General features: G+C 41.8%; 1 protein-coding gene across 1 annotated transcript; it reads right to left on the reverse strand.

Annotated features, from left to right (window-relative positions):
- Positions 1–6,605: 6,605 nt before the first annotated feature.
- On the reverse strand, positions 6,606–15,759 carry LOC125768879 (uncharacterized). The gene is made up of 3 exons (XM_049437139.1): positions 15,130–15,759; positions 10,070–10,156; positions 6,606–7,927 (listed from the first exon to the last, which is right to left on the reverse strand). Exons 1-3 carry the CDS (start codon positions 15,142–15,144, stop codon positions 6,854–6,856), a joined length of 1,176 nt encoding a protein of 391 aa, XP_049293096.1. The 5' UTR covers positions 15,145–15,759; the 3' UTR covers positions 6,606–6,853.
- Between the last annotated feature and the right edge of the window lie 2,163 nt (positions 15,760–17,922).

Below are 17,922 nucleotides of genomic sequence, written 5' to 3' on the forward strand. Positions count from 1 at the left end.
ATATGATAATAATACCGTGCATGTACCCCGACCACGCGTCATTGCAATTGGATGGGGCGAAGATGGCGATCCTATATCAAACTGCCCGATCCACTGACGTACTCCTTAAGCGTATCGCTTAGGATAAGCTGTTTGTTCGCTTTGCAATTAAAGTCCAACGATAAGGATCTTGGAAAATCAGAAGATACGCAGAGAGTCACGCACTACAGCAGTGATGGAGCGGTCGTTTAAGGAGGTGGTGGACTCGGGCGATACTTATAGTTGCGCGTTGGTAAGCATAGATTTTTTGTCGCTTTTGCTCCTCGAGGCTTGAATAAACTATCGACAGCAGCAAGTGCAGCGGCAATGTCCACTGCAGTAAAAGTAGCGTAGCGATGTGTTATAACCGTAGACGATCGCCATGTGCATTAACGTTGCTACAGCCATGTACAGTATCTGAGAAGTGTTGTTGTTTTTTTGTTGATCATTCCCTTCCCATTCATCACGCTAGATGGAACGCACCGTGGAGAGAACGGGCGGGATAAGCACTTTAAGTAGAATAGTGCCGCTAGGTAGAGTGGTGGAGTCACGCACCGAGTTATGAATAAATAGAACAGCAAACATTACCCCAGTGTGCCGATCGTTATCAGGCTAATACACTACACATGTAACCAGCCGCTATGCCGTCTGTAATTGTAACAAATCAATTTAGATCACCGGATAATGATTGGTTAGGGTGTTGATCAGGCAGGTCAGTTATGGCGATCGAGTGGACAGAGGGGAGGACTAGCAGGAAGGGTGGCACAAACGCACCGCCAACACATAAAACCCATGGTACGAGAAGAAACAACGTTCAGCAAGGCAAAAACAAAACAAAAATCGAAGCAAATTCAAAACAACCCAAACCCGCTCGTGACGCTCACGTCGAAAGTTGAAGTATTGGACGCAGGCGTGGAAACTATAATTTGGATGTTGTACTAAAATGCTCAGTTTAGCGCAGCGTCATCACGAATCGTAGGAACAGCTATACTTAAGCTAAACGGTGGTGATTTGGGGATCGTCTTATCGTGCAGACCGATCGGTGTAAACCATTATTTAAATGTGTTTATTGTATCGATTTTGAGCGGAAAATTATTGGCAATCTAGTGATTGTAGTGTAATAAATTTAATAAAGTAGGATTTTATCGGCAAATTTAACTATAATTTATGCAGATAATATTGGTGATAAGGTGTTTAATTAGGTGACTATTCTCGAAGGCCTTCAAATGTTACCACTGCATATCTAGCATTCTTTGAACTTGATCTTAAAACAATTTAAATGATCATTAATGAGTCTAGATGTCAAAACAACCAGTGCGTAAAAATGATATGTATGTTTCTTTAAGGATGTTGATATGCAAATCCAAACAAAAAACAAGTAATGAGAAATATCTGCATCGTGTTTGGTTTACACATCGAACTGGTCAGCTGTTATCACGTTTGCCTGTGCTGGACACTGACTCTTTTCCTGCAGCAGAACATATGATTGTGTAAATCAATTAGCAACGGTTGCAGATTCCGTTTAATGAATACCGTACATGTCATTGACGGAATCCAACGGTCGTAATGTCACCTTTTGACGTTTCCGTTTGTGGACGATATCAAATTATGGTACGTAATGAACGCGAACAGGTTAGCGATACTTGTCGACCGTTTGCTGGTTGCCTTTCCCCTTACCACCCATACCACCGTGTAACACCGGCACGGAACACTCGGATTCGATTTTACTGAAGAAGTAATAGCAGCGGTCTTTCGAATGCTCTTTAGTGAAGCTTTTGCAGCAACAGCTGTACCGGCACAGCGAAGGCTCTGACGCTAGTCGTTACTCAAACGGACCAAATGGGTCCTGTCGGTCATTTGAAATCGATTCTAGGCATCGACCAAGCTTGCTAGATCTGGCAAACGGTGAAAGAGTGAGAAAATTTCGTCACACGCTGCATGGTGATGGACGGTTAGTCCGGTTGATCGTTACCGTTCAGGGCTCTTGTTTCGCTGCGTGTACTGACCGCTGATAAATTATTAATTGGCTGCTAGAATTCAACCAGATGGAGACGGAGCGAGGAAACCCCCTAGGGTGTCCTACCACAGCCAAGCACTTAGTAGGTTAGCAAAGTTGGAGCGGCACCAACAGCTGCTAGATTTTCCATTTCCACACACCGACCGTCACCGTTATCTTTCTCTCGTTCAAACTGATTTGAAGCTGACTGATGACCGGGCCGGCCACCTTCCCGTGCGGTTAATCTGATTTAAATTTTCTTTTAATTGCTTCATTTATATTACTTAGACGCAAGACCGAAGGGTGGCGGTCGACTCATTGGTACGCTCGTCGGGTCTTTCCCGATCGCGAACCAAACGCACTAGTGAACCCATAGCGTTCGACGCATTCCACAACCAATTGTGGCAAATTCGTGTGCGTACGTGCCTATTAATCCTGGTTCTGGCGTGACTGAAATTAATTCGTTTGTACATTCTTGTACACTGGTTGCAACAAACTATATCCTTAGACACTCATGTCTACTTCTTGGTGTCTCTTCAAGGGTTCAATATACGTATGCTGGTTTGTTAATCGTATCGTTGATGGGATGATGTTCGAACGAAACGCACCTCATGTGGTGTCCAAGCAACGATGTCAAATCGTAGAACGTCCCGGACACACAAAGGTTATGTCTACATAGTGGTTGGACACACTGCGTCTATTGGGCGCTCTGGAAGTAGCTTAGTGCAACTTGGCAACAGCAGTACTGCATAGCAGCGCTTTGATGCATGCCGCAAACGGGTGGCTTTCCAGCGTGGTGCGGATCTTGCCCAGCTTCGGGCGGTCCAGCGTCGGGGGTAGCAATTTTCATGACAGAAACATGTCAAATCAAGTCTTGATCGCGCACACCAGCGTTGCAGCGAAGAGTACGTTGTAGAATTTAGTGCGTTGAATGACACGGTGAAAGGTTGGCCTGGTACCGGCCAGTCTGGGCCGTCCGTTCAAATTCACGTTGCGGGAAGACGGATCGTTTTACCGGTGGATGTGTTTAGTAAAACAAAAAGCGCCAGTGGCTAGCAGCGAACGTAAAAAATGAGGAAAAAAAAGTTTTGCTCCCTGACGAAGTCCTCCACAATGCTCCCTCCCTGGACCATTACACTTGAAATGGTTTTAATTTATAAAAAGAAACTAAAACTAATACCGCCATACTCCTACTGTGATAATGTTGCACTACACGGCACAAAGCCGTCTGAAGTGCATAGACACGAGGAACTCGTTTGTAGCAGGTAATACAATTTTTCCATTCGATTTAATCTATTTAATCGTATTGCCCACGGGGATTGTAGAAGGGACTTGGACGAAACAAATGCAAAAAAAAAATCCTTAGCTCCCCTTCTTGTGGTTTCTGTATAGCCGTAAATCATCCAACTCAAACTGGTAGTTACCGTGTCTAAACGGATGAACGTTTAGTGTGTTTCGTTTATTTTTTGTTCGTTTTGGTACTGTTGCTGCTGTTGGTGTATTAGTTCATCAAGCCAATGCAAGGATACGTACAAAAAATAGTCATCTACTCTACTTTGTTGCTGACAAATCCAAATGATCGCGAATTGCCAGCCATGATGGTGAGAAAGATAAACTTGCTGACAAACCATGCACAAAACTGGTATCGAGCACTCGTGCTGGTACCGATAATGATGCTAGTTGAAATAAAGCCATGTATTACTGTTGATCAAATGCCACACGTTTGAAGTGGAGAAAGATTTAATCTGATAGCAACACTCGTTAATGAGTTAAAAGCGAGTAGTATATTGCAAAATTTCGTATGAATGTTCAAATGCATTTGTTTCCGAGTTTATAACTATGGTTGAAGTGATTTTGTACAGATCTTTTCAATATTTGAAATAACCATTCAACAAACAAAAATGGTGGAAAACCGTTATTGTTTTAGTATTACTACTTACACTTTTTTTTGGCTCAATCATTTTCTGGTCATTTTCATTCTGCTCTCTACCGTTTTTACTGGAGATTGGATTTCTTAAAAAAAGTTTGGATTGAGTTTCATAAATTAAATTATATTGGATTTCATAAATTTCTTATGAAAACTACTAATATAAATCACGTTATCCTCTGGAGGTCCTTGGTATTTTTATTTTTAACAGTTTATCTTGATTGTGTTATTGTTATATTTTTTATACTATGAACAGGACATGATCAAATTTGCTTATCTTTTTACAAGGTTGGGTGGCGCTATTTCTTCAGCATTTACTCATATATGACATTGTGTTGTCAATTTTCGAAGTCAAATCGCCACTGACATCGGTAAACGGTTAAGATTTGATATGATTTTTCTTTAATCGTTCGGTGAGAACAGCCGGCATATTTTGACACCCGACACCTAGTGGCAGGTATGGCACGGAATGGTTGAGAACCTTGGTGAGTGTTTTGGATAGTCAACCAGTAAAGTGTCACCCAATACCAGCAGTATCAACCGATATCTACATATTTCACGTTTCCACCTACTATTCCTGGTGTTGGCGGATGGTAGTGACCTCAAGGAAGTCCAGAAACTGGTGCATGAATAATCGCACTCAGAATCAAGCCGCCGGAGTCTCGTGTCACCTTGGCTGAGTCACGTTTGTGCCGGTGCGACACCAAACACGCAGCACACGTTTTGCGCGGTATAGTTAAGTTGCCCTAGGCGGTTGTTCTTTATCCTGGTTCCCTATTTTGGACTGGAGTACGTTATGGAATTGGCTGAGTTTTTTCTTTCAAAAACGATCTCTTTTTCTGAAACTGCCTTTCGTTCTCGGAAATGAGGATCGTGGTCAGATAAATGGCAACTATTCCGTCAATTGACCTTGTCTGTAAAAGCTTCGCAACATTCGTACTGGTGAATTGCTTTGGTTGTATCATTGTATGAGAAAGAGATCTGCCTGCCTTCGAAGGATACAGTCTGTAAAACAAAAGTGAAATTTAATCTCCAATCCAGACGCCCAAATATTCGTGGATGTGGTCAGAGGTCACGCCGGTGCATTATCCAACATCGACCCAGTAAAGTTTTTTTCCCCCTTCGTCATAACAAGGGCGGTGGCGTATGCATTGGAATGTTTTTGTGGCAGTTTACATTTTGGATAGATGAAGGGGTTTGTTTGTCGTTCAGTTGAGTCAATAACCGTGTGTTGCTTTTCGGCATCGCCTGCTTCAAAACTTTTGGTGACCCCAGACAGCGCACAGGTTGACCGTGGGGTGGAGTCGAATAAAACGGACCAGAAAATGGGAACGATGAAAACGAACACTGTATGCAGATAGTTGCGCTTGCAGTGGATTAGCTTGGCGCCACAGCACACTTTACCCACCCGTTTTTCGCACCCTTAACCGACGTAAAAACGCGAGAAGGCGGAATGGATTATTATTTGCGCTAACGCGTTCCCTGACACCCGGGCAAACGATAACTCCACTCTTAACCCTGGCACGATGGTTACGCTGTCAAATAAAATTTAATGCAAGGAGAGTTGCAAATGGGACGAATATCGAAGAAAAAAAATCCAGAGCACCCCGATCAAATCTGGACCAATAACGTCGATGATTTATGTCCAGCACACGAATGTTTCAATGCGTGTAAAAGGGTGGGTACGTTTTTTTTACGCTGCCTCTCATCAGTAGTGGTCCGGTAGAATCCGGCTTTGTCGGTTGTCCTTTCGGCTGGCCAGTTTGTTGGTATGTTTGCGTGTTAATTATAAGGCTGCTCTCTGGGTCGCCGTTGAGCTCCTCCGCATCCCATTCCTCTGAAGCACGCACACGTCTGTGACCTGGTTGGCCGAATCGAAGGTTACGCCTGATCTGCGATTGATAGATCGGGCATGCGAACCAAGTAGGAAGGGATAATTAGGTGGAGACATTCCAAAGATGGATGGCACAGCGTGGGCTGTGAAGTTCTAGATTCTTGGCCGGATTCTGCATGCCTTTCATTCGCCCTGCTTACGTCAGTACCCGGATGCCTGGCGGTGATGGCAAACTTTCCGGATATGGATTCTAGGTAGCTCCATCTGGTCGGGTAAGTGTCATGGTAAATAGTTATTAACAGTTCACGTTAGCCCTTTAAGTAATTCTTTACCTTTGTCTTAATCACGACATTCTGGCATACAATTTATTGAGAAGAAACATTACTTTGCATGATTAGCAGTGTGACTCGACGAGTGTGACGTGTGAGTCTAGTGATGTACTGAGTGGCAATTAAAGAGTGTTCCCAACTCAGCGTGCACTTCATAAGGAAGTGTAGGAAGTGGCATGTCATACTGATAATGAGCTAATGCTTTCTCCTGTTCAGTAGATCATTCAAAATAATTTCGTATAATTCTGTTTTTTTCAGAGAGACTAGTTTATAAGCTGCTTTTTAATATCAGTAAAACCAGAATGTTCCAATGACGAAAAGCATGTTGCATTATTTTTCTGAGCTCAACGTATAATTAGAGATAACTGATTTTATATGATTAATTTATTCAATAAGGACATTCTTATCCTATATAAAGAGTCCTTTCCCTTTTACTTACCGATTGCAGTTCAATATCAATTCAACATCCAATATGTAAACAGATCATTTTCGGAGTTGTGATACATTCTAGGACATCATATTTATTAAATAGATAACATACTTAATATTCTATGAAACCCATTAACCTGTTCATACACTGTCGGCTTGAGTGACTGGTTCAGCGATGAATCTCTTCATCAACTGCACGACTGTTTTGGCAGTTAAATAAGAATATCGCTGGTTACACGGAAAATGCGACTCGTGAAACCTACAGAACGATGCAGATTAGGCTTCTATTGCACCATTGGACCATTGAGGTCTGTACCAGGTCAAGCATAATTCTTCGCGTACACGGGAAGATTGCGAGAATGCTGGCGCGATAGCATTGATTGAACCATTCGCTGTGAAGCACGCTTTTGCTCATCCGGATGGAAAAGAACCGGACCAGTACGAGCCTGGCGACTGGCTTTCGTCTTGAAGTAGCTAGCATAGTCCGGTCGTGACGGTCCACGGGCGGCAAATTTGTATACCGACGGTGTTGCGAAGTTCTTTAGCCCCGGTGTGGTCAGAGGCTTTAGCAGGTTCTTTTTTGGCTTACTGTCCACCTGGATGGTGTGAACTTTTGCTTTCTGCAGTGTGACCGGATGTGAGACGTGAGTAGTGTACTGTGCGAACGGTCGTAAACTATCCTTGGTGTAGTAAGGACCGAGATCACTCTCGGAAAGCTGTGAAAAATCCACATCCGGCGAGATGGGTTTCAGCTTGGATAGATCCGGTGCTTTCACTTCTTCGATGCGAATGCTCGGTTTGAATAGGTCCTTGTCGGTGTCGAGCTGTTCGGAGAAGAAGTCGGACGAGTCAGAAACATAGTGCTTGTGGCTATGTTCCGTCTCTACCGTGACATGATGAGGCTTCAGTTCGTCGTACGAATAGTGCTGAAATACTGTCTTCGGTGGTTCATAATGTTTGTACGCCACGAGCGGCTTTTCGAGATTGACGTGCGGTTTCAGTTCCAAGATGGAAGGTATTGGTCGTTTCTTCTCACTGATTTCAGCAATGTCTCTCTCGCGCTGTGGCAGATCGGAACTAAGGATCAGATGATCCTGTCCCTTACTGAAATGGTTGATCTTCGATTGGGAATGATGTTCATCGTAGTAGTGTGTCTTGTGATCGTGGTGATCATGATCGCGCACAGGATGAGCATTCGGACCGTGTGTTTTAACGACTGCATTGAAACCTGTTTTAGAATCAGCAGTGTAATCCACCTCACGGATAGAACCGTCTGGCTCAACGACACTGTAGTGCCCCTTAACAATGCCATCGTCACGCGTTTCCCATTGTGACTTCACGTCGCCACTGTGTAAATCTTTAACTCCGTAGCTGAAGGAGTAAGCTGGATGAGCCTGAAAGTAGAAAATAAGGAGATGATGTTTATTGTACTTTTAAAATGTTGAAAAGAATTCTCTAGATCAAGAAATTTTAAGAAATTTTCTTGAAAGGAAAATCCTTTTTAAACCGAACTCAATATTAAGACAATTTTTACGCCACTTCACAGCACGGAGAAACAAATGCGTACCGTGCCGGCTAAAATGTGCATAATTTATCACGTGCGAATCATGGAGGAATGCATTTAAATGAGGTTCGCATGAAATTTGCAACCGCCACCGCTACCAACGGCCCTGCCACGGAGGCTGTTGTGTGCTGTGTGGTCTAATTTAATTCACCATCGTACGGCCGCCTCCTTTTTCTCACCCTTAAAGCAAGGTGTGTAGGTCTTCGCACTCGTACCACCACATTCGTTTGATGTTTGAACAGCATAAAGTAACATTAGTACATGACCACAGTGGGAAAGAGCAGACTTGCTGCTTAGCTGGGTTGGTTACAATGTAGTGCGTGCAGCAACGATGCGAGAGAAGTGTATGATAATTTTTTAATTAGAAAAATATGTTAAATCTAATGTCTAATAAAAGGTTTATTTGATACGCACGATTACGGACGGTTGTCAGAGCGTTGTAAGGACGCGGTAGTACTCCCAGTGGTGTACTGCGCCGCAGAATTCGTGGTTTGTATGTTACGTAGATAGTATGTAAGTAAAGTTGCGTGCATGCGATTGTACATGACGTTTCCTCATGTTAAATTTGTCTTTTTAAATTTATTATAACTCATTATTTTATTGAAGGTTTCAAAATTCATGAACAAAAAGAGCTAATATCAATATGATTAAAAACAAAATGGATACAATTGTGTAAATCCTTGAGCAAATTTTGTAAGGCTCAACTGTTGTTAATATCTGCCAGGTGTTATTGATTATTTTTGAAATAAAAGTTGTTCCCATACCATGATCGTGTGCTTAAGATGTGATATTTAACTTGTTATGATTTCTCCATGTCTGCATAAAATGAGCCAGCATTATAAATTAACACCATTTGCAAATAGTTTACCACCCGTTTGAGTGGTTCACTTTTCACGGATGTCCTCGGCGAACGTAGATTTGACAGGAGTCGTGAGCCTTCCCTTTCGATTGATTTATTTCAGCAAGCGTTGGCTCTAATGTTGGTTTATGACAGTGTATCGAAGTTTAAATGGCGCCCCAAATCAAACTAGTGCTAGCCGCAGAAGTAAACAGGCAGTGCATCAGGGGATTAAAGTGCAGCAAAAAATTAGAGCTTAACATCAACATGCAAATTGAGCTACGAAAACGGTCCGATCAGTGTTGGCCGTCAGAAGTGGGAAACAGGTAAGATTATTAAAAAAAAAACTCTCGGAAGAGTGGCAAGAGAGAGAAGTCCATTAGGAACATTTATCGCAAAGTGCATAATGTTAAGTTCAGGAATTGATAAGCGTAAATGGTTTGGTGGGGTTTTATTTGCTTCCATCGTTAGCGCATTGGCAAGGTCAGCCGAGGGTGACTTATTTTTAAACTAGCGATGAATATCATTACGATACGAAGAGATTAATTCGGAGAAGAAATTATGCAATAAAATTAGGCAAGAAACAAAGGAAAAAAAAACTGCTTAATAAATGATATTATGCGTAAAAAACAGGAATTTTTAATTTGCTCGACTAAAGAGTTGCATAAGACAATTATTCGAATGATTGAAACCAGATTGTCTGCGTTTGCATATGGATCGTGCATGATTATTGCTTAATGCAGATAGGTTTGTTTTGATTGCAATTGCTTCGCATCGTCGTATGTGGTAAATGAGAACGTTTACTAAGCATCCGGCGAGGTACGCATAGGTACCATTGCTCCAATGCCCAGTAGGCAGTTGTAAAGTAAATCACATCTTTAAAGCCAATCTTGACCTCCTTGGTGACATTTTTGCACCGATGTCCGCGCGTTTGGTCATAAAGTGCCAAATTTACGAGTCCGTAACCGTTGTGGAAGCTGGAAAGTGAAACTAGGCGACTAACGAGACCACGCACGGTCGGTGTTAATTATTCGAACGTGCTGATTCAACGGTAATGTTTCACGAAGAGGTAAGTTACGTTAATGGCAGTTTGGTCAAGGTCAGTGATGTGGTGAGTCGTTCAGAAGTACTTACATATTCTGGAGCGTAGGCGTGTAGGGAGTCCTTAAAGCAGGATACTAAGCCGATGCTGGTAGAGGCGAGGATCACTATTAGAAATAGCTGCAAAAGAAAAAAAAAGGCAGTTAGTGATCAATGCAATATGTTTCATATTAATCAAGTTGATGGTTATCAACATGCATTATTTTTTATGAAAGTTTGATTTTATTTCAAATGTATAAAATTGTTGATTTGTTAAGCAAACTTTAGATAAGAAAGTTTTACTTGGATGCATGATTCGAACGTGGACGAAACATTTCATAATTCAAATGTAAGCCTAATATCGGTGCAATCCTAAACGGTCATCGACAACTGCATTTGTTCGATTAGAAACATTTATTGTTCACCGCCCTCCGCATTCATCACATCATCCGTCGAACTTTGGGAAGAAATTTCATTGATGATTTATTAGCCATCGAACCTTTTCCCAGCCAATTAAAATCAAAATTTACTTGCACCTCGGGCCATTACCAAACGGTCGGTAAAAAACGCACCTTGAATTTTGTTACTCGCTTTTTCTTTGGGGCGGTTATTAATTTGACCCGACTTCGGGTGGTGCGACCGGGCTCGTCGTAAAAGGCTGTTAATAAATCTTCAATTCGGCAGCACCAAGCCGTAGTGGTCGCGTGCAGTTTTCCCCATGAATGGTTGAAAACTCAGGTGGTTTCTTGTGGTCGGTCTTGCGCGTGATAAAAGGTAGCGAGCTACAATTGCACCTACCAATGGTGACAGTTTGATAAAATATATGACCATTTTGAACCAGCAAAGCATGGCCGCAGGGGAGGAAATGTGCAACTGTTTAGTTCAGTTAGCCATAGTGTCTGTCTCCGTTAGCGGCATGGCCTTTTAATTTTTGGCTCGACGGCTGACGGTTGTGGTTGATTGTGGCTAAAAATGGTACCCCCTGGTATGGCTGCACACAGACGCAGTTTTTCGAAGGCCGAAGATGGAATTTGATTTTTGGGTGTGTCACTCTTGTAATAGAGAACAGAACGCGTTTTGAGGATCTTGCATCAAAGCACGTGAGAAAAATTGAAGGGTGAAATAGTTTTGATCTTAAGCTCGAATATTATGCTTTCATTTTAATGTTACAAAATAAATTTATTTGAAAGAGGATTTTTTTTGAAATTAAATTCCAACTCTTGGATGTAGCAGACGTTTGTAAGTGGTTTTTATTATATTGTGAAACATTTGTAAGCACTAGATGTTTGAAGGTTTATTTGGGTTTATTTTACGAAAATTTAATTCAAAAATGGCCTTTTCACTCATATGAATATGCAAATGATACAATTTCAATAAATTTATTCAAACTATGCTTATTATACGATTGGCTGCTGCTAAATGGAAAGGTTTTTAAAATATTTGTTCCAGGTAGCATCCTGCATATTATTAGAGGTTTTTAATTAATTGTTAGCTGAAGCTTTCATCAATTTTGTAAAAACCCATACGGAAATAGATTGTGTAACGTTTGTTTAAATTATGCAATATATTACGAAATAAACCAACAAGTCCTAAGGCCAATTTGTCAGGAATTGGCAGATGGACGGGAAACGTTTCCGCAGCTTAGCGGAACTCTTTGGCACATCGTTGTCACTGTTAAACAGTTGTGTTTTTTTAGCCATCCGGCACCGAACGGCGACATGTGCCGGACGAGTTCGTGAGCAGTGAGAAGATAATGATCTTACATTGCCTTTCGGCACACGATCGCGCGTCTTTAACGATTTGCAAACAATCGCACGTGGATCGTACTGTAGGGTTGTGCCAAACCCCGACGAACCAACCGACCGGTTTTTGGTGAAGGAAGCATAATTCCCGGCATAAACCCACCGGATGCGATGTTTGCGTCGGTTTATGGTACCGCTTTCCATTCCGTTAGCGGAATACGCAAAACGGTACGCCGGGAAAACGAGTTTGTTCCAACGCAACCGGATGATGGTTTTATCTTCGTCGTCTACCACGGCCGTGGCCGAGTGCATATGCAATTGTTGAATAATTCCGTGCTGAAAGTGAAACTTCCGCCTTTGGTGCACGGTGGTGCACGAATCGATAGATTCAACTGTTGTCCAGATGGAATAAATCGAAAAAAAAACAGAATGGAACGGAACCGTAGCGAGCGTGCGAAAGTGAGTTGTCATGCGCGTAAGGTACATGTTTCAGATCCAATCACCATACGGCTGGGTGGTGCATTTAAATGAAACATTTACGACTTTGTGGGCGCAATGTAGCAATGAACCAAACAAAAAAAAACAAACAAATAAACTGCTTACATCAAAAGGACGATAAAGCGAGTACGTGAAACTTGGGCAAAAAAAAGCGAAAATCGTTCAGCGGGATACGCAATCTATCTTTTGCGCTTCGTTTTCGTGCGAGCTTTTGTGGTGGGTTGTGGTAGGTCAGTTCCGGCTTGGAAGTTTGGATCGGTGGATCGGGCGACGATGAACAAGCAGCGCGGAAGGAAGTGTTTTGCTGAGAAAAGATTAATGAGATGTTTGCGTCGGATCGAGTACACTAATTAAAGAACAAGCACATGTTAAAGTTATGTTAAAGATAATAAATTAACTAAACATTTCCGATAGTAAACAGTTATCCATGTTTATGCTCACGTTTAATGTTTATTTTTTTAATGGTTTGAAATGTTTATATAATGTCTTTTCTCTTTCTTTTTATTAAAAACATCATTCAAACTAAAGTTTGTTCATAATCTTCTTCTTAGTATTAACATAAAGTCCCCATTATTTCATTCCTCTCAACGTGTAACCAGACGTGAGTGACAATAAAATGCTAAATTTATTGTATTACCTATCCTGCCAAACCAGTAACACCTCACTGTCATGTAGTACATGGCATGAAATGCAAGCAGCTGACAGTTTCATAGGGCTGGATTAACATTTCAAAGCTTCTTCATTTGCACCGTTCCATTCAACTTGGTGAGATTCACGGGAAGTGTCATTACATCGCTGTTGGAACCAGTTCCAAACAAAACGTGCCCCGAAAGCCATTGAAAATCTGGTTCCGAATATTACCCCACGTATTTGCCGACGGGGTGGTATATTGGTACCCCGGAAAAACAGAGCCACCGTTTTGTGTGTGTCCATTACCATTGTGGTGCCTATTGTGTAATAATGATCTTGGCGCATCGATACCGGTACGTGATCGATCGAATCTCGATCAAAGTGGGTTGATGGGAGATTGAAAGGCATCACGGAAGTGATAGTTTGGTGCACGTACAGCTTACGATTGGAGAAGGATAAAAAGGGTTTGTGGATTTGGTAATTTTGTGGACAGAAATGATTATGCAACAGGAGGATAGTAGCATTGGATTATATTGAATTAATATATCAATATATTAATATATAATACTGCTGCGCATCATCGTTAGCATTTCCATAGCCCACGACGAGCAGGACAATCGGAAAACAGATAACAAAATGCACTGGCCCTTTACAACCTGCTAATCAATCAATCGTACTGCGGCGAAGCGTTTAATTTCGCACCATTACGGCGATTATTAAATTTTATGTATTTCTAATCAACACTAATAGGCAGTGCTGAAACCATATGGTTGTGGCAATGCAACGACCTGTTAGCACGAGAACCCCTTTATGCATCTCTTTATGTTGTATCTCTTTCACACTGCTGCTTTACTAGTGCATCCATTTTCCATGCATACAGTTTCCCGACCGTTCAAATAGCTTGAACTCGAATCGAATCGAAAAACGGAATGAATTATGCTTCTGTTTATCGATCGATCGACCCCAGCCAGCTGTCAATCGTAATAATCGCTATGATTAGGGGTACGATTGAGTGTTAAATGCACACGCAATTGCAATCACCACCAGCTGGGTCGCCCCAAACGGATCAGCGTTGGGTAATGGAAGTGTTTGTGTGCAAATGGTTCGCAGACATTTGATCTGGTTTGTTTGTTTGTTTGCGGATCAATTGCTTTTTCTTCAACTGCTGCTGAAGCTGCTGCAGAGTGTCGAATGTATAATGCGTTTGGTGGGAGATAATTGATTAGCAATCATACAATTTCGCATTGTTTGTTAATGTTCTAATTTAGAATTGTGTATGTAGAAGATCATAACGAGCATTATGGAGATGGTTTGATCCGAAGCAGTTTTTGCGAGCATACGGAACAATGTGCAATCGAACAGTATTGCAGTAGTCCTTACAGCATTCCAACAGCCAAGATGTGTAATTAATTGTGTGTGCCCACTCCTTGCAATCCTCCGATGGTACAGATTAGCGTGCGATTGGCAAACATTCTGAGACAGACACGATCGAAACTGATGCATTTGGTTGCATGCGGTGCAGTTGCCGCACTCGAAGCGTAGAAGTAATTATAGCTTTCATGTGCCTCCCCACTCACCCACTGCAGTTGGCCATTAAGTGTTCGATTTATCTCCCACTTTGCATTTCCCTTTACCCATCCGCGCTTTTACCTCTCCGTTTTTAGGCACAGCGACCGTGGAAAACTCACACACACACGCACACAAACAGACGAAAGTCCGCGGTTTATTGCTACTCATATCCGTCAGACCATTTTCGCGTACTGCCGTGGGGACCATTCCTTGGGTACGTACGGAGCCACCCAGTGCGTCAAACGCGCTGCGATGGTGTCGACAAGCCGACGTCCACCGATGGTAAAGGTGGCCGCATTTGACGAATGTAAGATTAAAATCACATTTAGCATAAAACGAGGTGCAAAGCTTTCGGACCGATTCTTGGTGTGTTTCTTAAAAAGAAAAAAAAAACCCATCGACATGTGGACACAAGCGCATACACAAACACTAACACATTGAACAGCACAACAAGACTTCCATGGCGGCACTTCGGGGCAGGCAGGGTTGCAGCAACGATAACTTGCCGAAGGTGGAAAACAACTAGTACGTGTTAGATTTGTTTTCGAGCAATGTCGCATTAAATGTTGTAAACTTATCGCACATTAAGTTCGTCAAACCGCCCCGAAACGGTGCGCTCGCAGCAAAGACAGCGGCAATGTTCGATGTTGATTTAAAGTTCCGACAGCAACTCACCTGAGGCGATAACATTTTCACCCACAATAGCACGCGGTTTGGGCACGAGAAAATGGCTGGTAGTTGGGAGGAAACGTTAACTTTCCACGCTGATTGCAACTCAGTTTAACAAGAAGTCCTTTTCTTGGTACATTTGTACTAGACAGTTCACTGGATATCACTGGTCCGCGATAAACACCGTACACACTTAGCTGTCCTTAAGATGAGTGTTTTTTTTATCGTCAGTTATCACACACTGCACACTAAGCGATTCCACCGGTATGATTACGCCGCACAACGTCTGCACGGTTTGAAGGTCTTTTCACCAGTCAAGCGGTGTGCATCTTCTTTGCGCGTTTATATACCGCCTGAACGGAGCCCGACGCGTTGGAGGCAATCAAACCGTGTGTGCACGTTTTGTTTGCCCTCCTGTCACCGCGCTGGCATTAGTTTTCTTCGACAAGATCAAGAGCGAAGTTTTCACCGAACGGCGAAGTAAAAGCCTTTCTCCTGCTGATGGTGACAGTGACGACGTGGGGTGCAGTTTTGCTAAAGCGAATATAGCCCGCAACCTGTTAGTGACATCACCACACGTTCACTGGTTTTTGGATCAGGTCGCGCTGTTGGGAGGTTAGGAGAAGAAGCGAAATGGGATATAAAGTTGATGCGAGACAAAGGGAGGTTTGCAGTTAAGCAAAAAAACACACATTCAAGCCCTCACGAACTTCCTTCCACTTCATATACATTTAGTGGAGCTTTTAACATTGGTACATAACCATATCCCTTTTCTCGTCACGTGTGTCCTTTCTCCCTCTGTCTCGTGCGCTCTGCTTCAAACCTCAGGAAAAGGAGTGTACGAGTGTTGCCTTGATCTTGCATCGAGCCACAATCCCGATCCATTCGGAACCACATACTGGATGGAAATGGAAAGTGAAAAACCGGTTCGTTGCGTTCCGATGGCATTTTCCTAGCCGGATTGGTGGAGCACTTTCCCGAAGCGGCATCGTTTCCGTTTGTGCCGCACAGCGAATATGTCGATCAGCGGGATGAATTTCCCTTTCTACATGCATGCGGGTGCAACATTTTGCTACTATTCGGTTTGCTGCACATTACTTTTATTTAATGGATGGGGACGATTAGAAAGAAATATTGTTTGCTTTACTGGGATAAATGATGATTGTGTGAACGTAAATGAACGTAGAAGAGATAAATTAGATGAAAGCGTTGACTACTTGAAAATGTTGTTAATTCACTTCAGATGTCTTGCAGATAACTGATAGATAGCTGTAAAAGCAAGTTTGTTGCATCATTAGAAATGTTCGTAGCTTGTGATGTCTGATTTTTTAAAAAGAAATATTAAAAATATTCTCAATTTTCAACATTTTTTTAGTTTAAAAAAAGTTTATTTCCTTAATTTTTAAAACTGATTTTATTTATTCATTCCAAAAATGTAAATACCGTTGCATATCTGTTTGATTTTGTACGAACAGAGAGAAAACTATGTCAAAAGACAACAACGCCAGTTAAAGCGACGAACTGCGATGAAAATGAATCGCTGGAAAAGCGATATTCTTTCGATGCACGTCGAGCCCTTGGTTGTTGGGGTGCAAACACATCGCGTTAGGGTCGGGGCTAAATTCCCTTCATTCCGTTGTACCACCGTATAAGCGAAAAAGGGAAAATGATCAATCCGTTGGGCCAATTATCAAGGTGTGCGTAACTACTGGTGACGCAGTTTCATGGGTGAAATGGAAAACTCAACCCCAACAACCGGCTCCTGTGGCCCGCAGGGATGGAACCAGTTTTCCGGATCAGAAGTAACAGTATCAACAGCAGCTTTCAAAGGTTCAATGATTTAAAGGGCAGTGATGTGAGTGTAATACTGGTCAACCATGGCCAGTGGATCGTTGTTTTGCCATGTGCGATCGATGGGTTTTTGTTGTGCCAAGCAAGTTAAATTGCTTAATCAGCTGAGTTGACGAGAAGGGTAGATGTTTGTTATCTACCGGATTAAAGAGTTTTTGGTGTGTTTAAAAATTAAATCTTAAAATTTGTGTCTTAAAACATAGTTCAAATATACGAAGAATGCTCTTTGAAGAATGCGTCAAAAGTGAAACCTTGACCGTTGCGCCCCATCGATTACAAATGTGCTACCCCGTAGATATGCAAATTTATCTCAACAAAGAAAGACTTTTGTTTATGGGATAAAGCGATTGATATATGTACCTTTATACCTGTCCAATTGTACATAGTATCACAAACCTATACGTTTTTATATGTCTATCTATGAAAATATTCAATGTGTACAATTTTGATCTCGAATGATGTCTTCTAGCTAGTCATCTAGCCAAAACGCAAAATTGATAGAATTTGTTGGGATTACGATACAGATGAGAAATGAATATGAATGAATTAAAACGGCAGCATTTGTGTTAGTGATTTGTACAAATTATTAAATAAAAGAAATAAATTGATTGATTTTTATGACATGCAGAACTTATCACAATTGCTCCAACATTCAAATTTTACTTGATTATTTTTTTTATACAGGCTTTGGGACAATTGGCTAACATTCGCCTCGTACATTACATGATTAATGTTTCATTGCGAATAAATCCACTTGTTTTAATAAATCTTTTGGATCGATTTGAAAATTAATCATTAGTGGAGGGGTTTGGTGACTGACCCATGTCCTTTGGATGGTCGATTGAGATTAATTAAAGTAGATTAATTATAGAATTCAATGGTTATATTTTAATTGAAGATAGAAAGTCAGTAAAATAATATTGTACTTTATGAGTTACTGTTTATATT

This window comes from Anopheles funestus, chromosome 3RL (genome assembly GCF_943734845.2).
Source record: "Anopheles funestus chromosome 3RL, idAnoFuneDA-416_04, whole genome shotgun sequence".
Taxonomy (NCBI): domain Eukaryota; kingdom Metazoa; phylum Arthropoda; class Insecta; order Diptera; family Culicidae; genus Anopheles; species Anopheles funestus.